The following is a 20213-nucleotide window of genomic DNA, read 5'->3' on the forward strand; positions in this document are numbered from 1 at the left end:
TTCGTAGTCTTTTGTCTACTTAAAAACATTTTGGCCTACTTCTATCTAAAACTTGGCCTTCGAGTCGCATTTAAGATTTATTAGCTAATAAGTTATTGCTATGAATTGATTATTCAAGAATTGAACTGATTGAATTGATTGTTCCACAACCCTGCTTATCCACAGTTCACAATTCAGTTTGCAACAATGTAAATGACCGTTAAACAGATACTTGGGGTGTATATTTATAAGGTTAGGACATAAAAGTGTATGCGAACCCTCATGTCTTTCTTTCTAGCTACTGATTATATAGCATTGCGTTTGTGCAACCTTCAAACAGAGCTCTCACCGTTATTTTTAAATCGTGAAAATTTAAGGGAATTGCAAAAAAAAAATATTTTTTTTAGGTGTATGTTATACCCACAAGGCTTTTGTACTATTTACAACCGTTCAATCTGCATACATTTTTCAAAATACTAAATATAAAACAAAATACAAAGTAAATTATCACAATAAACAGGTATTCTAAATTAAGAAATCAGTTAATCCATGTTTGTCTAGTCTAAGAATATCAGTCCTCTCGTTTGCTTTCTTTTGATTCACTTTCAATTTGCTGCGCCCCGCGATTGATAGGGATTTCTTTAGGTTTCATTCCTTCTGGCATGGGTGCTTCAATAGTCAGGTAACCACTGTCAGTGAAGGCCGATTTTAACTAGAAAGACAAAATTGTGGTGAATTAAAAGATTACTTAGTTTATTATAAATAAAGTAACAGAGTTGAACTATAAACAAAATATTGTAGCAACAATTTAGCATTCAAAACTGAAAATTAAACATGCCACAGCGAGAACAAAGAACTATGTGGTTAGAAGATAAGCGGCAGTAAGAATTACAAGCTATAGCGAGAAAGCAAGTAAAGAACAAAGAATTGTGCTGCTAGAAGACAGGAGACGCTGAAATCCAGAACGTGTTAAAAATGAAAGTGAATAAGAAATAAAAATAAGGGCATTAGAATCTTTGACATCAAGAAAATGTGGCACTAAACCCAGCACAACCCTACAAAATGCCATAAACTACGCAACTGTTGAATACAAATCACTGGGATCCTTCGACGTTAGATGACTTTTCTTTGTGGAGCAAAGGTAATGAGTAAAAAACGAAGGTGACTCATTTGGAGTTTGCTGCTTGCAACGACAATCAATTATATGTAAGCCTGCAGCATGCCAAGTATCGGGCCCCGGGCTCGAAATCGGCTACAAAGTTTAGTTTTCCTTAAAAATGGTATATTGAAATTTCTGGCCACAAAAAATATCCAAAAAGATTACATCTTTAAGGAAGAATTTGTAATTTTCCCAGAGTGTTACCATCGAACTTATGGTGACGCCATGACATCAAGAAGAGGCTCACATTGTCTGCAGTTAGAAGACAAGCGATAGTTAAAATTAATATATACCAGCCTGCCACCTAGCCCTGCAGGAACCCAGCCTCAAAATCGGTTACATGCTTCTTTTTAACTAAAATATTTTCATTTCAGTGTTTCCGAAACACTAAGTAACAACATTTGTAAGGGCATGGAAAAATTTTTTTAAGAGGTCACTTATTGAAAATGAAGCACAAGTAAACGTAATTATAAAACAAGTGAAAGTAAGAATCATAATAGCTAAAGCAAAAGACATGGAACAAACTACAGCGAGGGTCATATTGAATTGCAAACGAAAGTTTTGAACAGCGATTGGATTAGGAAGGAAAAGGAATTGCATTCAGGCCAAAATTTCTTATTTCAATTGAAATGGCTAATTTTACACCTCATGACTTAAAACAACAGAATAACGTGATGATTGTGCCAAATTCGTTTAGAGCCTTAATTTTGGAAAAAAAATTCATACGAGTGACCGTATTTATGAGTTCTAGAAAAAAGTAAATCCTATTAAATTAGTGATTCTTTCATTCTTCACTTGTTTTCTCGCTTCTCGCTACAGCTTGTAATTCTTACTGCCACTTATGTTCTAACCACATAATTCTTTGTTCTCGCTGTGGCATATCTTTTAAACGCATATTTGTTGGTTCTTCACTTTCATTTTTAATTCGCACCACTCCTCGTTGGCGAATGTCTTGTGACCGCATATTTCCTTTTTCTTCACCTTTGTTTATGACTGGTTTTAATTCTTGCTGTCACTTATTTTCGAACCATTTATTTCTTTGTTCTTCAGTTTCAATTTTTTACTTGTTGTAATTGTCGTCGTCGCATGCCTGCATAATAGACACTAAAAACAATACAATCACTACTGAGACAATTATGACGTATGCATGCTCTTGAAACGCATTCATGGACATGGCGTCACTCATGGGATCTTTTTTCCAAAATTAAGGCTCTTAACGAATTTTCTCAAGCTCGTGACCAACGCATTGTTTTTTAGACCAGATATTGCCAGGATGCCAATTTTTCCAAAAATTGGAGCTGTTTGAGAAAAAAAATACAAACATACACAATTATTGCTCGTTTAAGATATATTGGGCTATTTTTCTTTCTAAATACTAATTACTCAAACGAAAACACTGAAACAAAAAAGAGGAAAGTTGCGGTAAGAATTAATCGCTTAGCCATCTCAAGTCAAGCTTGGTTAATATAATGACAATGCTTTTGTATTGACTATTGCCAGGATGCCAATTTTTCCAAAAATTGGAGCCGTTTGAGAAAAAAAAATACAAACATACACAATTATTGCTCGTTTAAGATATATCGGGCAATTTCTCTTTCTAAATACTAATTACTCAAACGAAAACACTAAAACAAAAAAGAGGAAATTTGCGGTAAGAATTAATCGCTTAGCCATCTCAAGTCAAATTTTGGTTAAAATAATGACAATGCTTTTGCATTGACACAAAGAAATTTGCCACTCCGCAGCGAAAGAAAACACATTTGGATATAGATTTTTTCGCTAAAGCAAACAGCTTGAATAAAAAATTTTGAGATTAAATTTATAAAGTTCGCGAAGTCTTAAATGAAGGCCTTCAACACTGGTACTTCGCTGAAGACTTTTTCTTTATGTTAAGCTGGTAGTACAAGTTATTACCCATTATAAATATATAAATTAGCCAGTCTTTTGAATTAAGGGCTTTCCAATTTGTTGAAGTTTTACCGGTATGAACTATAACTTTTACTTCCATTTCTACGATTATCACATGGACATTTTTAGTCTTTGAAAAGTACTGATGCTGCACCAAATGATTTTATAGCAAAGAATTAAAAAAGTGGAGGTTTCCTGAAATATATTTTTAATATCCAATTTGATAGCATTTAACAACTATACTGTGAATGTTAAATTCCGCTGTGATAAAAATTTAGGAAACTGGGAGAAATTTTGAGTTTGTATGACTGATTATGGATATTTTCAAATGAGTAAATGATATTTGATTATGAGTATGGATATTTTCAATGACATTTTTAGTCTTTGAAAAGTAATGATGCTGAACGAAATGATTTTATAGCAGAGAATTAAAAAATGGAGGCTTCCTGAAATACATTTTTAATATCCAACTTGATAGCATTTAACAACTATACAGTGAATAATAAATTCAGCCGTGATAAAAATTTAGGAAACTTGGAGAAATTTTGAGTTTGTATCACTTCAGCAGGATTATGGATATTTTCAAATGAGTATATTTTTAATATGCTAAGTTATTTTATCGATAAAAATATAACTGAACAGCATACTTACATCTACTCTCTTTCATGGAGCAACTTGTGAATTTGTGTACATATTTACAATTTTTTTTTCTTGAAAACGGCTCCACATTGTTTTTATGAAAATCGGCACTGTGGAATTTACTGGCCTGAAGAAATGGTCTAGACTGGTCATAAGTTTGAGAAAAATTAGTTGTTAGAAGACAAAGCAAAGTTACAATATAATGAAGGATAGTGTTAGCTTAGCGTGTTTGAGTTTGTGAGAGATTTAACAGGAAGGATGGAATAGCGTAATTAAGATATTTCAGAAATTACAACGGAACAAGGAATGTGTTATTTAAGCGTCTGCAAAGGATAAACAGTTAGGAGGAATTCAATACACGTCAGGATCTGAAATTGCTGATTTTCACCCTATGACTTGAAACTAAAGAATAAAACGATGATTCTGCCAGTGAGTAATTTGGATATTTCACAGGGCATAAGTGCTGGAACATTTCTGGTTGTTACTGCATTACATTACAACGAGATTAAAGCAAAAATATAACGACTGCGGAAAAGCTGGGAAAGAAGTTTTTTTTTGTATCTCTGACGTCACTTAAAATTCCACGTGATTTTGAACGAATCCAAACAGCTAAAGGGAAAGACATAGAAATACGTCTTAGGTAACGATTTACGAAAATGAAACACAAACGAGATCTTTGGCTAGAAGGCATGCAAAAACAAGCATCACAACGAATATATCACAACGATATGAAAATAATAGACAAACGAAACCTGCGGTTAGAAGTACAGTGACAAGGATGATCACGTCGAAATGTAAATGAAACCTGCGGTTAGAAGAGAAGCAAGAGCAATCACAACGAATTTTAGAAGAACACAAATCCTATAAAGTGGTTGATTCTTTGGTGCATAAACAGAAACGAGGAACTGAATTCATGTCAGAATTTCTTACTTCAATTGAAATTTTCGTTTTGACACCTCATGACTTAAAACTAAAGAATAACGCTGAAATTATGCTAATATCTAATTACAGAAACAAACATATGCAAGCCTACCGCTTACAGTGTTGGACTCCTGGCGAAGCCTGGGTTTCTAGTACTAATTAATATATGCGTGAAAAACAACTTCTTTCAATTAAGCATTATGACCTGCTCATAAAATATGAACAATAAAACTTGCAAATTAATATTAGGCTACCTTTTGTACCTGAAAACTTTGGTTAGCCCCAGACATGAGTTTAAACAAAACATTCAACCTTTTTACCTCCTATTTCACTTTCTGGGATGAGGTTCCTGCTTTTGTTTGGTAATCCATAGAAAAGTAAATCTTTTGATAAAAGAGAAGTATAAGCCCATTCCATGGTTGGATCCAATCTGCCCATCCGATTTAATCTTATCTTATTTGAGTCTTCCGTTACTTTTGAACAATGCATTATTTTAAACACACCCGCGTCGAGCACTTTTCCCAGACCTAGAGGTTCCCTGGTTTCGTGTCCACCTTCCTGGTCAACCCCTCTGTCTGTCATAATGATATTCTAATGTTATTTGGAACATTACCCCAATGTCGCATTGAACATGGTTGTTTTCACGTTCTGAATTATCAGAATTAGATAGCACATGGGTTAGGTAGTAGCGGAAATAAAAGCAGCTGTTGATTCATAATACCCGCGATTTTTTGTACTGATTGAGACAGTAAATACGCTATTCATTGCGTAAGTCTAAATATGAACTAACCTCATTAAGGTTTACATTTTCGGGGAGAAGGTATTCTCTTTGAGTTTCATGGTACATTCTACAGCCATCAGATGTTTTCTGCTCGCACTTTCCAGTTACTCTCAGGTTCCTGTCCATTAGATCAATCTAAAATTAAAATCAAATCAACAATTCCTTACAGTTAAAGCTGGAAAAATAAATATGGACATTTTATGACAGTGGATTTAAGCCAAGTAAGGTCAACAGAGTAGGATTCGAAAATTACATGCACACTGACACTTGCCCCATCTATTGTGCTTAGCTTAAATGAAATGGCCTGTTTAATCGATATTTCATAGCTTTGTCAGTTCATATAAAACTGGAACGCTTTTCCATATGCTACTTATAGACTAATAGATCCCAAATTTTATCACAAAAATCTTTGTCGTTTAGACAAGAAGTATAAATAAATAAAAACTATTTAATACAAAAAAACTTATCTTCTTTTTTGTTTGTTCTCCAAAAAAACTGACCTTCCAATTTTGAAAAAAAAAAAAAGTTGTAGAACTTAATACTTGGGTTAGTTGGTCTTAAAATTATATTTTTTTTCTATTTTTCAAGATTCCCCTTAAAAGGATGCGATAAACCCAAGTGGTTGGCAAATTTTTGACATCCATCATGTAAAGTACACAAGAAATCCTCTTAAAGGTGGTACGAAGATAAATTTCTTGATTGGGTTATCAGGATACAACCCTGACTGCAGAATTTTCTGGTCGAAGCAAAGAGTGAACTTCAAACAAACAAAAATTACCGCATTACTTTGTATGCAACGGTTCTAGGCGTTTATCCCCACACCTCCTCCCCCACCGGTGGTTACCATCCCCCGGAAAATCTCCCCCGAGGGAATTATCAAAATTAAGTTAAAACATATCACACCAAAAAGATTAAGAGGGTTTAACTATACTTTGAAAGGATAGTTGGCTTTGGGAATCAACAAATTCTTATTGTTCAAATTTTTACGGACGATTGCGTTGTCAAATTCTACGAGTTTGTTTTTCTTATCTTCCAAGTGTAAAACTACCACAAACCAACATTAATAAATAAATGAAACCCAAAACTGACAGAAATTACAATATACAGCCTGGGGTACGGCTGACAACACACTTCTCTTCTTCGGACCGGAACATAATTTGCACTTTACTTAAAAAAAAAACAACAACAAATAACCGTGCATTGTCAGTTAGATATACATATTCTAATGTCTATTCCTTATGGGGCGAAAGCTGTCAAAGTCACTTGGTTATATCTTCAATGTTGAAGAAATTTTGTTTGTTTATACAACAGTTATATTAGAGAACTCAAACTGTGGTTCATCCAATTCAAGGCACTAATGGCTATAATTTAGTTAGATTAATTTTTTGAGTATGCTCTCTCTATTTTTTATGGTTTTATGGGCAAAAATTTTCTTGGCTTTGTTAAAAAAAACTATATTAACAACTTAAATAAAATTTATACGAACTTGTAAATGTTTTTAAACCGAACTATCTGTTTAGACAGTTTATGTTGATTTTACTCAATTAAAACCCTGTTTTATTCTTTTTTTTTGCTGCAATCGATTCGGAGTTACGGAACCCTCAAGTTGAGAATGGGTTGTTTAATTTTCGGTTCAGTGTTTCAACTACTAAACGTTGTGTCTTGCGCATGATACTATTAAACTAAGGTAAACATACCGTGCGTCTTTGTTCAAAACCAATCGAAATATATCAAGGAATTAAGCAAGTTCTATCCAAGAAATTGAAAAACTTTTTGAATAATGGGAAAAAAGCGCAATAAAAGAGGATTTGGTCCCATTAATGTGCAAGAAGGCAGGAAAAAGTTAAAACAAATATACACGAAACTTAGAAGACCAAAACTTCCAAAGTATTTGGAAGTATCAAGATTTGGAGGAAGTATCTGTGCAAGAGAAAACTATTATAGAACTACCGAGAGTAAAAACAATAGCAAGTGTCCACAATTTAACATATGAAATCTTGAATAATGCTCTTTGGATACAAGGGCGCCATCAGAAAATATTCCAGGGGGAAGGGGGGGGTAGACTCCAAATAGCAGTGGTGGTTGGGTGACAGTTTAAGTGGTTTAAGGCACCCAACTACGACTTTACCACGAAGACGACGAATTTGCACTCAATTAAAAATTCTGATAAAGTAATTGATTCGAAAGTATGAATGGCTATATTTTAGGCATCCCAGTTGCAAAAGAAGAAATGCCAAACGATGGCAGTACTGGATTCAACTAAGTTGATTCGCTTTATTTGAAATAAAATTAGGCTACGTTTGATGATCTGTAATTGCGCATCAGTTAGAACGAAGGGGGTGAGTCATTGTTTAGGTGGGGGTAGGGTAGATTCCTACAAAAGTTTATTTTAATGAACAATACAGCGTACTCTTCCTGAGACTTCAGACAAATGATGAAAGAGATGGCAGGAGCAGGAATTAATTAGAATGTTTGTCTATACAGCTAAAATGTTACATTTCCATGTTTAATAGGAAATAGGTGGAAAAGGCATGACAGGTCATCATCAGCCCCGCCTGGAAATTTCTTTGGTGTGGCAAATATTGCTAGGAACTTAGTTTTCAGCAATTTTAAACGGTTTTTTTAAAACTTTAAATTAAAGAAAAATGATTATTATTATGATGATTATTAGATGAAGCTTCGACATAGATATGTATATTAACCGTTTATTTTAAGTGGGCTACATGCATTTTTAGGAACGAATAGGCCACCAAAAAGTATTACTATCTCCAAAACAGGAAAGGTCAATAGGCTATATACTTTATGATTTTAAATCGATTGGCTATTCGAAATTTTCGCCTGATGGCCATTTAGCGCCATTTGAGCCAAAACTGTCGTTTTGTGCAATGAAATTGTTGAAAACACCGATTCACTGTGGTCCAATATTCCTCGCTCCTTAAAAAGGTCGATATTCTTTCTAAAGAGCCTTTCCTGAATATTCTAGGACCATTGGTTCAATACGATTACGATTTAGGACAAAAAACAACAAATAAATAAACACGAATCAGTGATCATCCTTATCAGAAAGAAAATACAAAGCTTAGCATTTTAAATAGGGACTTGAAACTTCTACAATAGAGTTTATCAGATGCATAAATGAATCCTAAAGGGACAGAAATTTAGAAAGAATAATCAAGCCAAACTTAAAAGAAACAGAAGGTATAACAAACAAGAGTAGAACTACCGCTCCCTGAACCTTATTATGGCCAACATATCATTTGAGCTTTGCTGGTAACAAAATGCATTTTAATATTTTTTTCGATATATTAATCCAATTATTGATTCTAATTTTTGTTCTGTTTAGGATTCATTTATCCATCAATAGTAGTATTTGATATCTTTGTCCTGATATGATTCTTCACTTTAATTATGTTGCAGGAGCAAAATTTTGGGTGTGTTATTTCCCTCTAGTTTGTTGATTTTAGCTCAATGCTAGAAAATGGTAAGGGTGTAACCTCTACGGCTTTTATGGGAAGTGTGGAATTCTGTTCCTATTGGTAAAAATGACATGATTTATTCAAATACTCCGTATAATTCCTGCCTGAGGCTATAAAGATAAATTAAAGAAATAATAAGCTTCATCGGTTAATAATCATTTGAGGCTTGATAGAATTATGTATAGTTGTGTATAATTAAGCATATGTCATTACGGGGGAGGGTTGGTGGATTTTAGTTTTAGAAATATATTTTGCACGGACAGAGAAGTAACAATTATTGGTCGCTTTAAGTCTTGGTTCCATCTGAAAAAATAGCTTTCTGTTATTTTTACCACTGGGCAAACCGAGGTCTGGGAGGGGCCGTTGTCCCCTTTGCCCCGTTGAAAATTACGCCCCTGATCTGTAGTCACTTGGAGCGTTATTGTTAAGCTCGTTAGCATTACTTTTGTCAGGAGTAGGGGCCAAATTTGCCAAAATCACAAAAACTTGAACGAGCATTGTTGAAACCTTCTGCAATTATGTGGGAATTAAAAAATTTTTTTTAGAGGTTTTCGAAGATGAAGATTTTAATATTGTACTTTTTAGTAAGATTTGATGCCATATTTGGGGCATTTCAGGCTTCAAATTCTCAAGACATTCTTTTCACACGAACAAATTACTATTCACCTGATTGAACAAAATATACGGTTTGTAAATTAAAAGTGAATGGTTAATATTTTTAATTAGATAGCGTCCTTAAAAACCCAGTTTTTAATATTTGATTACTTTAGGCTGAGGTTCGCTGCGCTCTAGCCTGCGGCTTGGTTATAACTACAACCATAATAACCTTTGCAATGGCTCTCAATGCTTCCAAAGGAGCTATTTCGAATTAAAAAAAGGATTAGTCCAAAAACTACTCAGAAAGTCGCTTGGTCGTTTTTCTTTTGCTTGTTGTTTGGTAGCGTTGTTTCACTGCCCAATGGGAAGTAAGTAATCATTGTGAACTTCCGCTAACGGGCCAGATTGTAATTCCGCTACAAGTTTACAAGCAATGACGTTATTAAGATTCGCCAGATCTATTGAAAAAAAAAATACACGAACAAAATAAATGGTTCACTTTAAGAAACTGCAAGTTATTCAAATATAAAGGCTTACTTCCTTGATCAAATTATTAAATTTCTCTTCATATTTAAATCTGATCGAAATGCAGGTCATTATAAGGTCAAAAATACCAATCGAAATCGTTGTTTTATTCGCCGAGTTTGAATGACGCATGATTAGCGATACTAGTAGTTACTGAAATTCATACTTTACCTTGACGTCCTCGGGCTTAAACCCACTTAAATCAAGGACAAGCCTGTACATATTGTCATCTCCCTTACTACTAATTACTGGAACTGCAGTCTCCCCTTTAAAGGACGATGGTAACGCTTTGAACACATTTTGATTGATGTTTTGGAACTGATTTTCCATTTCCCTCATTATCATACGCATATCTTCAAATGGGTCCCATGTCCTTCTTCCCCAAAACAGGTGACGGGATTGTGGTCTCCCGAGAAGCAAAAGCGATCTTGCAAGTCTCATACCTGTTCATGTAAAGAAAAGTGAATGTAACAATCTAACTAAAAATTTGCATACAGCCAAAAAGAAACTGAATAAATCGAACATGATGAAAACAAAAATTGTCCAAGACCACTTTTAAGAGAAGGAAATATTACAAGAAAAGATTTTTACAAGATTCTTTTCGATCCCCTATTCGGACATCAAGTGGTCCATAAATAGCTGAGTACCATGTAATGGCTAAGATGACTTTCAATCAGTCTGTTTGTGGTAACGACAGACTGATTGACAAACAATCTGTGGTAACGAACTCTGAACAAGGAGTGACTCGGCCCAAAAGCAGCCAGAGCTCGAAAACAAAATGAAATTTGATAAAATTAATACATACAAATATTGGCCTTTTATGCTGATTCCTAACATATAAAATTCGTAAAGTTGAATTTTACCCATCAGAACCTACGAAAATCAGAAAATTTGCCTGATTTTCGAAAAAGGGGGAACATCCGCCGAAAGATATGCAATTAAAAAAAAAAAAAAAAAAAAATCACACCATCAGATTCAGCATATCAGAAAGAGGTTTTAAAACCCTACTCTAGAGGTTTTAAACTCCTGCCTACAAAATTTTGGGAATTTGTATTTTTTTTTCAAGAAGACAGGTCACGGATGCGCGTCTGTTCGTTTTTTTCTTTTTTTCCGTTTGCCCAGGGATGATCGTATCTAACAAATGGTCAAAGAAGATCAGGAGAGGGCTCATTTAAACGGAAACTATAGGTTCTAGTACCCTTTTTAAGTGGCCAAAATGATCGAAGGGCAATTATACCTCCTCCCGCGTCTTTTTGCTCCAAAAAGCATCCGATCAAAACATTGAGATAGCCATCTGGTTAAGCATAGTTGAAAGTTCTAATCACTATACCTCTGGGGATAAAACGACCCCTCAAGGCCTCTATAGAAAGTGCTGTAAGCTATGGAACTTGACCACTGTTTACACTTAGTATCTGTTATTAGGAAATATACGGAAATTTTTCGGATGGGGAAGATTTTCTACGCGAGAGATTTCTGCCTTTTGGCATAAGCTTAGAATTGGGACAGTTGAGAAGAGAACTTATTAAGAAAACAATTCTTACTTCACAATATATAGAATAATTGTAGTTACCACATTTTGACTATACTTGATATACATTAGAATACACTTTACCCCCTCCCTAATGGGCATACATACATACATATATATATATATATATATATATATATATATATATATATATATATATATATATATATATATATATATATAAATAAGTCGTTTGTTTGTGTGTCTGTCTGTCTGTCCGCATATGACTTCTGAATTATTTCATCATATACCAATTCAAAAACGAATGTATTCAAGCCGAAGTAGCTGAGATGGTAAAGCGTTATGTTCCAGGTTCTAGGTCCGAGAGGTTGCAGGTTCAAACCTTGGCTTTAGCGTTAATACAAAAGAAGAAAAAACACTAAAAAAGGTAAAAACTACAAAAAAACAAGAGCTAAGAGCTCATATGGCACTTGTGACGACGCGAAAAGAGCTAAGAGCCAAGAGATCATATGGTATGAGCTCCAACAAAATTCTATGAATCAATATATTGATTTAAAAAGGAAAATAAGAGGCTTAATGCCGGTCTGGATTTAAAATAAGAGCTCTGAGTCACGATGTCCTTCTAAATATCAAAATTCATTAAGATCCGATCACCCACCCACTCGTAAGTTATAAATACCTAATTTTTTTCTAATTTTTCCTCTCCCTTTAGCCCCCCAGATGGTCGAATCTGGGAAAACGACTTTATCAAGTCAAATTGTGCAGCTCCCTGACACGCCTACCAGTTTTCATCGTCCTAGCACGTTCAGAAGCACCAAACTCGCCAAATCACTGAACCCCTCCCCCAACTCCCCCAAAGAGAGCGAATCCAGTACGATTCTGTCAATCACGTATTAAGGACATTTGTTTATTTTATCCACCAAGCTTCATCCCGATTCCTCCACTCCAAGTGTTTTTCCAAGATTTCCCCTTCCAACTCCCCCCAACGTCAAAAGATCTGGTCGGGATTTGAAATAAGAGCTCTGAGACATGAATTCCTTCTAAAAATCAAACTTCATTAAGATCCAATCATCTATTCGTAAGATAAAAAATACTCCAATTTTCATGTTTTCCAAAAATTCTGGTTTCCCCCTCCAACTCCCCCCAATGTCACAGGATCTGGTCGGAATTTAAAATTAGAACTTGAAAGCACAAGATCCTTCTAAATATCAAATTTCATTAAGATCTGGTCACCCTTTCGTAAGTTACAAACACCTTAATTTTCAAAATTACCCCCCACCCCTCCCAATTCCTCCAAAGAGAGCAGATCCGGTCCGGTTATGTCAGTCGCGTATCTTGGACAGGTTTCTATTCTTCCCATCCAGTTTCATCCTGATCTCACCGCTTTAAGTATTTTCTAAGATTTCCGGACCCCAACTGCCCCCCCCCCAATTACGCTTGATCCGGTTGAGATTTAAAATAAGAGATCTGAGTAACGATGTCCTTCAAAATATGAAGTTTCATGAAGATCCGATCACTCCTTCGTAAGTTAAAAATACGTCATTTTTTCTTATTTTTCAGAATCACCCCCCCCCCCAATAGAGCGGGTCCGTTCCAATTATGTAAATCACGTATGTAAGACTTTTGATTATTTTCCCCACCAAGTTTCATCCCGATCCCTCCAATCTAAGCGTTTTCCATGATTTTAGGTTCCCCCCAAACTTCCCCCAATGTCACCAGATCCGGTCAGGATTTAAAATAATTGCTTTGAGACACGATATCCTTCTAAATATCAAATTTCATTGAGATCCGATCACCCGTTCGTAAGTTAAAAATACCTCATTTTTTCTAATTTTTCAGAATTAACCCCTCCCCCAACTACCCCAAAGAGAGCGGATCCGTTCCGTTTATGTCAATCATGTATCCAGGACTTGTGCTTATTTTTCCCACCAAGTTTCATCCCGATCCCTCCACTCTAAGTGTTTTCCAAGTTTTAGGTTTCCCCCTCCCAACTCCCCCCTCCAATGTCACCAGATCCGGTCAAGCTTTAAAATAAGAGCTCTAAGACACGATATCCTTCTAAACATCAAATTTCATTGAGATCCGATCACCCGTTCGTAAGTTAAAAATACCTCATTTTTCCCAATTTTTCAGAATTACCCCCCCCCCTTCCAACTACCCCAAAGAGAGCGGATCCGTTCCGATTATGTCAATCATGTATATGGGACTTGTGCTTATTTTTCCCATCAAGTTTCGTCCCGATCCCTCCACTCTAAGTGTTTTCCAAGATTTTAGGTTCCCCCCTCCAACTCCCCCCAATGTCATCAGATCCGGCCGGGATTTAAAATAAGAGCTCTGAGACACAATATCATTCCAAACAATACATTTCATTAAGATCCCATCAAATTTCATTAAGATCCCGCTCATAAGTTAAAAATACTTCGTTTTTTCTATTTTTTACGATTTAACCGGCCCCCCACTCCCCCCCAGATGGTCAATTTGGGAAAACGGGAAAACTGGGAAAACAAATTGGGAAATTTCTAATTTAGGCTGGTCATGTCCCTGATACGCCTGCCAAATTTCATCGTCCTAGCTTACCTGGAAGTGCCTAAAGTAGCAAAACCGGGACCGACAGACCAACAGACAGACCAACAGACCGGCAGAATTGGCGATTGCTATATGTCACTTGGTTAATACCAAGTGTCATAAAAACTAAAAAGAAAATACTAAAAAAACTAAAAAAAACTAAAAAAAAGTAAAAAACTAAAAAAGAAAAAACTAAAAAAAAACTAAAAAAAGGTATAAACTACAAAAAAACTAAAAAGAAAAAAAAAACTAAAAACTAATAAAAAAACTAAAACTAAAAACTGAAAAAGAAAAAAACTAAAAAAAGGAAAAAACTGAAAAATAAAGGAGAAAAAGAAAACTAAAAATTGGGACACAGGGAATATAAATGACGACCGGGACACTGAAAGAGAAATTACAGACTGGGACACTGGGACACAAATATCGACCAGGAGATATAAATGACGACCGGGACACTCAAAGATAAATTACAGACCGGGACACCGGGACACAAATAACGACCGGGACAACGGGACACAGGGAATATAAATGACGACCGCGACGCTCAAAGAGAAATTACAGACTGGGACACTGGGACACAAATGACGACCGGGATACTGGGAATATAAAGGACGACCGGGACACAGGGACACAAATACAACGGGGATGCCGGGGGCACAGGGGGATATATAAATGACGACGGGGACACAGGGAATGTTCGATTAGCAATCACCATCAACAAAGCTCAAGGGCAATCATTAGAATAATGAGGTACAGATCTGAATACGGATTGTTTTTCCCATGGACAATTTTATGTTGCATGTTCAAGAGTCGGTAAACCTGACAATCTATTTATATGCACAGACAATGGGATATCGAAGAATGTTGTATAATCGCAAGTTTTACGTAGTTAAAAACATATATATATCTATCTATATTCACAGGTGGGACACAGGGACACAACTACAATGGCGCGTAACTAATATGGCGCGTAACGACTTACGCGTGGGGGGGGGGCTTGGGGGGTTGCGAAGCGCCCCCTCCAACTATGTGTTGGGGTGGCGCAAAGCACCACCCCACCAGCTAGTATATATATATATATATATATATATATATATATATATATATATATATATATATATATATATATATATATATTATATATATATATATATATATATATATATATATATATATATATATATATATATATATATATATATATATATATATATATATATATATATATATATATATATATATATATATATATATATATATATATATATATATATATATATATATATATATATATATATATATATATATATATATATATAGCCGAAAATATGTATTTCCCGTGTTTTTCTGTTTCTTGATTTCATCACTGTTGATACAGTTTACAGCTAAACGGCTGAAAACAAAAGTGACGTACGGCAAAATGCATGTAAAATATAGTCTATGCTGCATATTCATACATTAGGGGGGGGGGTAGGGGTTATATGTTGATATTGCAGCCAAAACGTGTTCATGACAATGTTTCAGGATATTATAAAGTAAGAACTGTTTTCTTAACATGTTTCCTTGTCAACTGCCCATTTATTGGCTTATACCAGCCTTTTTTCTTGAAAAATTGTTCTGCAGAACTTAAACTCCAATGTTAGCCTAATTAGTGGGGTTCTAGGGAGCAGTAGCTCTCCTCATATCTTAGAATCATATCTGGATGCAGCATTGAGGGCAAGCAGAAAAAAACTAGTTTTTTTTCAAGTAGAAGTAAGGAACACCTTTAAAACACAAAATGGACATAAATAAATCTGTAAATGAATGGGACTGCATGTCTCCTCAAGCTCATACTCTATATGCTAAGGCTAGAATTTTGGCCACAATGGTTTAAGACCAAGTGCTCAACCATAAGCGTGATTGGTAGGTACATATACACAGTGTTTCTTAGTCCCTTAAGAATGGGAAAGCCTGAAAAATTTTCAGTTCAAATGTTTTAATAGACCATAGGAACATAACACTTGTAGTGACCTATTAACTACATTTGTTCATGTCACAAATGCCTTAATAAATCAATACAAAACTTTATCTTAAATAAAGAGAATTTGAGAAGGTGGGCAGCCCCTCCCCCTCATTTACGAAAGAATTTCTCTTTGTCTTAAGAGTTTATACCGCCCTTACCTTTAATCTGATAAAATAATAGGGTAAAGGGTAAGAATGCAGAAGGGGACATACTAGAACAAAAAGAGAGACATATTTAGACTGTTAATTTTATACTCATTTTTATAATTTGGTTTGTGTTTTGACAATTCCTCCAACTGATGGTTTCATATACTCCTAAACTACATAAAAATGATGAAATTTTTACTTTACGATACGCACCAAACACCAAACAATCATACCTCCTTGTTTCTTTTCCATTTTCATTTGTTTTGATTCAGTTTTCATTGATTATTAAGTTATTTTTTCCTACAAAGCCTAAGGATACATGAAACTGTCAGAGAGTGGCTGGGACTGAATTATCAAAACAGGAACCAAACCAGGAACAGAGCATAAAATTAACAATTTAAGGTGTCTCCTTGTGTTCTAGCATGTCTGCTTCCGAAGTGCTATCATTCTTAACCTTAATTAAATAAAAAAACAAGTTTTTTTAACGGAGAGTAAGGAGCCACATCAAAACTTAAAACAAACAGAAATTACTTCGTATATGCAAGGGGCTGCTTCCTCATCAACGCCCCACTCTTTACGATAAAGATTGACTCTTTCTCTTAACTCTACTTTTTTAAACAATAAAAAACTTTAGCGTAAAGAGCGGGGCTTAGATGACGAAGCAGCCCCTTTCATATACGAAGTAATTTCTGTTTTAAAGTTTTAATGTCGCTCCTTACTTTCCGTTAAAAAAAAACTTGTTTTTTTTTATTTAATTTCTGAACGTTTTTGAATCAATCCATGTTTTGATTTTGGCTCTCCACAGATGAATAATTAAAACGAAATTTGCATATTCATTTTTTTGGCTAAAAGGCTTTCTCATAGTTTTGATCAAATGATTTTGAGAAAAAAGGAGCGGGGGAGGAGGTCTAGTTGCCCTCCGATTTTTTGGTTACTTAAAAAGGTAACTAGAACTTCTAATTTTTTACAACCTTTTTTATTAGTAAAAGATATACATAACTTACAAATTAGCTTACGTAACGAACTTCTGTATTCTCATGTTTTTACTACATATATGAAGGGGTTCATCCCCTTGTCAGTACCTCGCTCTTTACCCTAAAGCTTAAAATTTGTCCCAATTTCTTAAGAATGACCCATGAATCACAAAAGCCGTAGAATAAATAGTTGAAATTATTAAAAATACTTTAGCGTAAAGAGCGAGGTATTAGGAGGAGGTGAGCCCATCATATGCGTAACAATTTCTGTTCGTTTTAAGTTTTAATGCTTCTCCTTACTTTCAGTTGAAAAAACATTCATATTTATTTTTTCTTTGTTTTTTTTTAAGCAACGCTAGATAATCCTGCGCTCCCTTCATGAAAATTTTCTTCCCCCATGACAAATTCCTCCAAGGAAAGTTCCCCCAATATATTCCCCTCTTATCAACTCCCCCCCCCCCCACAACCTAAAAATCCCCCTGAAAACGTCTGTACACTTCCAAATAACCATTACTATATGTAAGCACTGGTTAAAGTTTGTAACTTGTGGCCCCTACCACGGGGACTGTGGGGGAGTAGGTTGTCCCCAAAGACATAGCTATAAGGTTGGTAAAATTCCAGTTAATTGACTTCTTGCTATCTCGGAAAGGGTTTAGGTTAGGAAAATGATACTTTCAGGGATGAATCTACAGGCTAAAGTATGTCCCGGCAAGGTATTCTGAAGCAACTACCTCCACTCCTTCTCCCTCTAGAGGGCCCTGACCTTCGATGACCTTTAAAAATATGTGTGTTATAAAAATGAAACCTTGCAAAATACACCTTCTGCTTAATTGATGTACAACGAAAGTGTTTTCAGCTTCATAACTTTGCTCAATTCTATTTTATAAGGTTTTAAAGATATAAATTTTGAAAAAAAAAACATTGATGTGGCTCAAAATTCTACTCAAATAACAGGAATTGCATTTTCAGAACTAAAGGCAGAGGAAGGGCAACTGGTAACTGAAAATTAAGGTAAAATGTTGTTTTGTCAAAATTTCAATTTCACCTGTCATGTAGGCAAATTTCAGGGCCCTCTAGAGGGAGAAGGAATGGAGGTAGGTACTTTTAAATACCTTCCCGGAACATACTTTAGCCTGGAGACCCGTCCCTGAAAGTTCCATTTTCCTAACCTAAACCGTTTCCGAGATATCAAGAAGTCAATTAACTAGAATTTTACCTACACTTTTAATAGTAATATAGGATCAAATTTGACCAAAATATAAGCTGTAATGCACAAAAAGCTGCGTTATATAGAAGAGGGGGAAGGGGTATAGTTAGGGACCTAAAAATAACTTCCCGGGATATACTTTAGCCTGTAGACACATCCCTGAAAGTTTCAATTCACTAGCCCAACAACTTTCCAAGATAGCAAGAAGTCAATGGACTTGAATTTTACCGAAAATTAAGGTAAAATGTTGTTTTGTCAAAATTTCAATAGGTCATGTAACCTGTCATGTAGGCAATTTTCAGGGCCCTCTAGAGGGAGAAGGAGTGGATGTGGGTACTTTAAAATACCTTCCCGGGACATATTTTAGCCTTTAGACCCATTCTTGAAAGTTTCATTTCCTAACCTAAATCCTTTCCGAGATAGCAAGAAGTCAATCAACTAGAATTTTACCAATCAATGTTGGCCATCGAACGACGTTGGTTGTCCATGAGTTAAAGATATGGCAACGAATTGTGCTATGCAGCAGAGACAAACAAATTTATAAGAATCTAACTATTTTCTTATCACTTTCTTGGAAATTAACATTCCAGCATCCATCAGGTAATTAAAACAGCACTCACCTGACATTTCAGTATATCCTTTCTTTGACTTTTTTTTATAACAATTATTTGATACGAAGATTTCTGTTCTTTTATTTGATCTCTTATGCGTCGCAATAAAAGTTTCTTGCAGGCAAATTTCTCTAAGCAACGTTTATATTGCGTTGAAGTGACCAAGTATGCACTCCTAAACAATTTTCTGCTAGGTCAACAAATTGGATGAGACTACCTCCATTGTTCAGGTTTACGGGCGCTAGAATAAAGTTATTGAGTGTGGCTAAGAGACGGCCTCTAACTCCCTTTCTAGAGTACCTAAAGTGGGGGCAAATCCATTATCCCCAAAAAGACCTGAATTGTACAAAGAGTCAAAATTTTGAAACACTGAAAAACTATGGCAGTTTTTCTGGGAAAACTTAACTTTTTGCAAAAATTATGATAACAGAAATGCATCTTTGGAGGGGACTGATTCTATGGGAAGTTAAGCTTTAGAGCCATTTTTAAAAGTCAACAGTAATCAGAGGGTATTAAGCTCCCCTCCCACACCTTTTATCGCTGCCTGCCCCTATCTCAGCCCTCAAAAACATCTAATAAAAATTTTGAGATATCCACTGTCCGAAATAGTCGAATGTACAATAACTATGTAGACAGGAACGACATGGTTCCCCGCAGCCACTGGGGCAAGAAGAGAGCTGTATAAGTTGCCAATTGCTTACACATAGAATTTACTGGACATGTTTGATTCTGGGTGTCCAAAAGGCTAATGGTATTAACGTAAAAGTTTCAGAAATGTCAAAAAAAAAAAAAATAATCAAATACACTACTACCGTGCAGGTTTTCAAAAGTGCATATCCGCTCTCTCATGATTGGCTTAGGATATTATGTTGAAACTTCAAGGTAATCTTGAGTGAGGAGATATTGAACTATACGTAGGCCTATAGACACAGTTTATTCAGGGTTGTCATAAGGGGGTATTTGTATTATCTCATGAACGGCTTAGGAAATTGGGTTGAAATATGTCTGGCAAACGACTAAGTGTATTATTTCGAAACCTTCAGGCAATGCTGATGGTTTTTTTTAACTAAATCCAAAGACGGTATATGCATCCAGGATGGAAAAAGGGAGCATCTGCGATATTGCAGGAATGGTCATAGATATCAAGTTGAAACTTTTTTAGGGTATGTTAAACTAAATCAAAGATACTGTGAGCATCCATGTTGTCAAAAGGGCGTGTCTGCAGTAGTTCAGC

The 20213-nt window shown here is 35.3% G+C and overlaps 1 protein-coding gene across 1 annotated transcript; it reads right to left on the bottom strand.

The window, feature by feature from the left end:
- Positions 1–428: 428 nt before the first annotated feature.
- Positions 429–19193, bottom strand: LOC136025173 (heat shock protein hsp-16.2-like). Its single transcript, XM_065700944.1, has 4 exons — positions 18989–19193; positions 10157–10428; positions 5397–5522; positions 429–691 (listed from the first exon to the last, which is right to left on the bottom strand). Exons 1-4 carry the CDS (start codon positions 18993–18995, stop codon positions 551–553), a joined length of 546 nt encoding a protein of 181 aa, XP_065557016.1. The 5' UTR covers positions 18996–19193; the 3' UTR covers positions 429–550.
- Positions 19194–20213: the final 1020 nt, after the last annotated feature.

Source organism: Artemia franciscana, chromosome 3, assembly GCF_032884065.1.
Source record: "Artemia franciscana chromosome 3, ASM3288406v1, whole genome shotgun sequence".
In the NCBI taxonomy this organism is placed as follows: domain Eukaryota; kingdom Metazoa; phylum Arthropoda; class Branchiopoda; order Anostraca; family Artemiidae; genus Artemia; species Artemia franciscana.

Coding starts and splice junctions, on each gene's coding strand:
- LOC136025173 (XM_065700944.1), bottom strand. Junction 5,523..10,156: donor TTAAGCCCGAGGACGTCAAG/GTAAAGTATGAA, acceptor TTTTAATTTTAG/ATTGATCTAATGGACAGGAA. Junction 692..5,396: donor AAAATGTAAACCTTAATGAG/GTTAGTTCATAT, acceptor TTGTCTTTCTAG/TTAAAATCGGCCTTCACTGA.